General features: G+C 59.3%; 1 protein-coding gene across 1 annotated transcript in view; it reads right to left on the reverse strand.

The window, feature by feature from the left end:
- ADAD2 (adenosine deaminase domain containing 2) overlaps positions 1-5,049 on the reverse strand; it is a 6,178-nt gene extending 1,129 nt beyond the window's left edge. Inside the window, exons 1-7 of the mRNA XM_007452553.1 lie at positions 4,590-5,049; positions 1,449-1,589; positions 1,040-1,087; positions 827-952; positions 594-744; positions 346-513; positions 51-298 (exon numbers count right to left, since the gene is read on the reverse strand). Coding sequence (XP_007452615.1) covers positions 51-298; positions 346-513; positions 594-744; positions 827-952; positions 1,040-1,087; positions 1,449-1,589; positions 4,590-5,049 — 1,342 coding nt within the window. The remainder of the gene's footprint in view (positions 1-50; positions 299-345; positions 514-593; positions 745-826; positions 953-1,039; positions 1,088-1,448; positions 1,590-4,589) is intronic.
- Positions 5,050-5,517: the final 468 nt, after the last annotated feature.

A 5,517-nucleotide genomic window follows, 5' to 3' on the forward strand; every position in this document is an offset into this window, starting at 1 on the left:
CCCCCCCCCCCGCCCCAGCCCGCCTCAGCCCTCCCGCCCTCGGGCCTCACCCAGGACCAGGCTGCTGGCATAGACGGGGGGCAGGAAGTGGGCCAGCAGTGCACCGCCCAGCCCCAGCACGGCCCAGCGCGCCAACTTGTCGCTGGCCGAGAGGCAGCCCACGTGGGTGTCGCGGAGCGCAGGGGCCACGTAGCACACGGGCATCAGCCGCCCCTGGATGTGGGCCTGCAGGCGGAGCTGGCAGCTGTGCGGGAGGCCATGCGGAGGGAGCATGCAGAAGGCGCAGGGCTCAGGGCCGCTCTCCCCACACCCGCCCACACGGCCCTCCCCGGGCGCGCCACATACTAGATGTCGTGGGCAGCTCCCTTGGGGGTGTTGCTGACGTACAGGTGCAGGAAGATCCGGGGCTTGAGGGCGAAGGGGGGCCCGGGCCCCGGCTGGGGGACCACCACAGACCGCTCCTTGCCCTTGGGGCCCCCCTGCGTGGCCAGCAAGAGCTGCCGGAACAGGAACCTGGGGGCGGAGGGAGCGGCAGCTGGGGCAGCCCGGCCCACTCGGAGCGGGGGCCACAGCAGGTCCCCCCGACCCCTCACCTCAGCAGGGCCCGGCGGGCCACCACCAGCCCGTGGCAGTCGTGGAGCTGTCGGCCCGAGAAGTCCAGCCACCTGGCACAGCTGCCATCGCCGGTGCCCAGCGCCACCAGCTGGTAGATCTCCTTGGCGTGGCCCTGGGCGCCCGGGACCTCTGCAGGGAAGGGGGCAGAGATGACTAGACTGAGGCGAGAGGCCCAGGGGCCTTCCGAGGTGAGGGGCAGGGCCAGCCCTACCTCTCTCCAGGATGACTGCGGCCACAGTCCCCTTGCAGGCCCAGTACTGTGAGCTCGCGTCCACCAGGCGATCAAAGCCGGCGCTGACCACGGCTGCGCAGCGCTGCTCGTGGGTCAGGATGCTCTCTGTGGGTGAGGGAGAGGGCGGCGGTGGGGGGCCCACAGGCCACGCCCCTCCCGTGCCAGGGGTCAGGTCAATGGGGGCCCGCCTACCGATGCTCAGGGGGGCGAGTGGAGGCCAGCTGGGGGTCTTTGGGGTCTCTGGAAGACAGACAAGGGGCAGGATGCCATAGGTGCTGGAAGATCCGGGGCCCTCCTGTCCTGTGCCCTTCAGGAATCCCAGAAGTCCCACTGGCAAGCAGTGTGTGTGTGTGGGGGGGGGGGGGGGGGCCCAACCCACAAAAAGCCGAAAGTTCCTGGGCTGCCCCCAGCAGTCCCTGTCCCCAGGGACTGCTAACATCCTTCAAAGGTCAGCTCACACCGCCTGCCCCCCCGCCCCCGCCCAGCTCCCTGCGGGCCGTGTCCTGATGCCCAGATGGTCTCCGCAGCGACTCACCCCTCCCCACACACATGCATCCGCCCCCCGCCAGGGCTCAGGGCCCTGGGTCACCTCCCCCTGTACCTGGGCTCTCCAGCTGATGCTGGATGTAGTGGAGGGCAGCCAGAGCTGCCTGCTGCTTGGCCTCTGGCTTATTGTAGGCGGTGCCCGCAGGGCAGACCACCCCGTCCAGCTCCACGGACACAGAGAAGGGCAAGCAGGGGCCTGGGGAAGGAGGGGCTGAGAAGTAGAAACATGCACCTTCTCCGCATCATGGGCCCTTTCTAGGAGGGCCGTGACACCTGCCAGTGAGGAGGACCAGAATGACAAGGTGACAGGCCTGCTGCCCTCCACCCAGGCCATGCCCACTCAGAACCCTCACTAGGCCCTCTGAAACAGCTCCCTATGACCCCACTTTACAGAGGGGGCACACAAAGGGCAGGTAGCGTGCCCAGCTGGTGCCAGGACCCACATCCAGGGCTACACTGTTCCCAGGATGAAGGTCCCCTGTCTTCCCCCAAACACACAGCTCTATTTCTCTTCTACATTTGAAAGGGTCACCTTCCAAACACTACCACTTCAGGTGTTACTTATGACACAACAGAGACAGATGAAAAATCCTAGAACTGGGATCACTTGGTCAAAGGGCATAAATTTATTTCCGTTCGTGGTATTTGCTGGTACCTGCTGCTAAACTGGTTGCCCAAAGGTCTCCCTTTTAGAAGAGAACTCACATTTCAGTACCCCTCCCTAGCACAGAGATTCACCTACTTTAAAAGGGCATCAAAAATGCCAACTAGGGGCTTCCCTTGTGGCGCAGTGGTTGAGAGTCCGCCTGCCGATGCGGAGGGCATGGGTTCGTGCCCTGGTCTGGGAAGATCCCACATGCCGCGGAGCGGCTGGGCCCGTGAGCCGTGGCCGCTGGGCCTGTGCGCCTGGAGCCTGTGCTCCGCAGCGGGAGAGGCCGCAGCAGTGAGAGGCCCGCGTAGCGCAAAAAAAACCAGTAGATGCAGAAGGTAGGCTAGCATCAGGAATCCACGGCAGCCAGCGGGCTGTCAATTAAATCTGGCAACAATCATCAAAGGCTGCTAGAACCACGAGGTGATGATGTTCTGGGGAACAGGATAGTCACGCCATCTGGAGATGCCCCCCTCGGATGACTGATGATGCACCCAGGGGGAAGTGAAGACACCTGGCAGACGCCACCCTACTCAGGCCCTCCCAGCTGATCCCAGGGGTAGGACAAACAGGTCTCAGGTCTGCTGGTGGGATGCACAGCCAGGGCCACGAGGTTCCTACAGGCGCTCCTGCCGGGTATGCATCACCTGAACCCAATCCTGAGGAAACAGACCCAAGTGAACGGAATTTCTACAGAACAACCGGCCGTTACTTTGCAAAAACATCAGTGTCCTGAAGCCAGAGACACTCAGAGGAATTGTTTCAGATGAAAGGAGATTAAAGAGGTGTAAGAGCTAATGTGATAGGTCCTGCTGGGTTGGGAAAAAATGGCCATTATTGTGACCAGTGGCAAAAATTGAATGTGAATGGTAATTAGCTAATAGGATCATATCAATGTTCAACTTCCAGAATTCAATCATTGTACTGCCATTATATAAGACGATGTCCTTGTTCTTAGGAAATATATACTGAAGTGTTTAAGGAGCAGGAAAACAGTGTTCAGATTGTGCACGACAAATTAATGTGGATATTCACATATAAATACATAGAAGGGAGGGAGAGAGAGAGACATACACAAAGTGTGGCAAATGTGAACTGCAAACTGAATGAAGAGTTTATGGGAGCTCTTTTATACTATGCTTTGAAATTTTACCAAAATAAAAAATAGAAATGACTGAAAATATGCCTATGCATGTAAACAGTGGAAAGGGGGACCTTAGGCAGAAGGGAGGGGCCAATATTACCCAGCGGGTCAGCACAGGCTCTGAAAGCAGAGTGTGCCCCCTCTGGGCTACGGCCCCTCTGGCCTCAGTCTCCCCATGTGTAAAGTGGTGGTAACGGTATTGTGCTCCCTCGAGGAATACTTGTGAGGACTCAAGGAGTTACTGTCTGAAGGCCTTCAAACAACACCTGGCCCATCTCCAGAACTCATGAATGTTAGCTAGCATCATTGCTGTTGAATCGATTTCCTTACTTCTGTATTCCCGATGCTCTGGCATTTGGGGATTTGATCCTGGAGAGACCGACCCTCCCAGGGCTAGCTAATTCCTGGACATAGCAGATGAGTCCCCTGCAAGCACGCCCTTTCATAGAGAAACCAACCAATCCAGAGCTCACACCCCAACCATCTAACTCTCACACAAGCCAACACTCCCCATACCCTAAATCAGCCCCCAGGCCAGGTACTAGACAACTAGGAACCAACCCCTAACCCCTAAACTTACTGTCTTGCCTTCCTCAATCCTAAACTTACTCTGCATTCCTACCCTGCCTCAACCGTTCTGTCCCAAGAAAACCCCAAGAAAGGCTGTGGGTTGTGCTCTGCCCTCCCCTCTACCTCCGGACCACCCCCATCCTTTCCCACATGGTCCGGTATGGCAAGCTGTGCCTCCTGTTTCTAGGGATCTGTATTTACTTTTTCCTTCATGGCAATCATTCTCATGTCTGCTGTCTTACCATACCTGATTAAAACAAATCCCGGGTAGATTTTTAACACATTATCTCTTTTTGAGCTGTTCCGTTGGGGTTCTCCTAGGAGGTTTTACAAATGCTCGCAAAAGCTTAAGGGATGATTCTCTTGCTGCCTCATGAGAAGCAGGGAATGTACTGGCTTAAAGTTGGGAACCTGAATTTAGGACCTGGTGTATTGCTCTTGGGGAGGGCAGGGGGAGGACCGTAATGATTACATCTCTTTGCGGTGTTGCCATCACCAAGCTGTGTTTGATAATGTCTTTGACTTTGGGGCTGGCCGTCGCTCAGGTATCTCCTCTCCAGTGCTGGCATGGCAACTCTAACTGTATGTAACTGGCCCTCAGAAAAGCCTGCTGAAAGGCTGGGGTAGCTTGAGGCAGGTCCTTTAAGCAACCCAAGCTTCAGATGTGGCCATGACCTGCCAGTTAGAAATCTGATGTACCTGGTGCTCCTGGCACCACACTGCTCAGAGCAGGGCCTACCCTCGGGCCCCAGGCTCAGGCCCAACTCACAGTCCTCCTCCCTTCATCTGGGGTCGGCCCAGGGCACACGGCCGTCCCAGTCCCCGGGCCTCACCTGCGGTTTGGTCCTCTCGGAAGATCAGGGAGACTCCCAGAGTGGCCGCGCACTGAGTAAGCAAGGCCACGGCCTGGCCCGGTGGCAGGTCTTTGATCCGTAGGCCCAGCTGTCTGGACGCCGTCGGGAATTCCCTGGCGGGCCCGGCGGACAGAAAGGAGACCCTCTGGGACCTCCCCATCCTTCCCCTCGAGTCTTCCCATGCCCGGGCTGCCCCCGGTGCCCAGACACGGGCCCCCACCCCGGGCCCACCATGCCCCGTCGCCGAGGCCTGGAGCTGCCCGCCCTGCTCGGCGTCGTCCGAGTTGGGAGCGGGCACGATCTCCCAGGGGTCTTGGCCCCGGCTGGCCGAAGGCCTCCTGGGGCTGGGCCCGGGGCTGATCTGCAATGACGCCGCCAGGCGGGTCTTCCTGCGGGCACCGGCGTTCGCGCCCAGGGCTGCGCTGGCCTGTGAAGCCATGGCCGGACGCGAGGACCCGAGAGGACAGTGGGCACGTTCTCACGCCACCCGGGCCCTTTTACACGCGAAAGCGAGCTCGCACATGGGGAGCACGTGGCACGACAGACAGCGCATGGAGAGCTCCACCTCCTACCTCTCTCCTAGCCAATGAGAGCCCATAAAGCTGTGGCCGACAGTGTGCCCAGCCAATGGAAAGGCCAGTCTCCCAAACCGTTGGATGTGGACTGAGTGGCCACCTGACCAACATCCTACCTCCGGGGGGCAGGGCTTCAGGTGTGAGGTGGGGAAGGGGCACTGGGCACTCCCCTTAGCTTCTTCTCGGCCCTTGCCTGGTATTGGGGAGGCAAAGACCAGGGGAGGGGTCTGGGGACCCAAGTCCAGCACCTCACCCCTGCTCCCATCCTAGGATGCCTTCCAAACCACGCCACATCATGCCAGCCTGCCCCCAGCTGCTTAATTGAGCCTGGC

Source organism: Lipotes vexillifer, unplaced genomic scaffold, assembly GCF_000442215.2.
Source record: "Lipotes vexillifer unplaced genomic scaffold, Lipotes_vexillifer_v1.1 scaffold443, whole genome shotgun sequence".
NCBI lineage: Eukaryota > Metazoa > Chordata > Mammalia > Artiodactyla > Lipotidae > Lipotes > Lipotes vexillifer.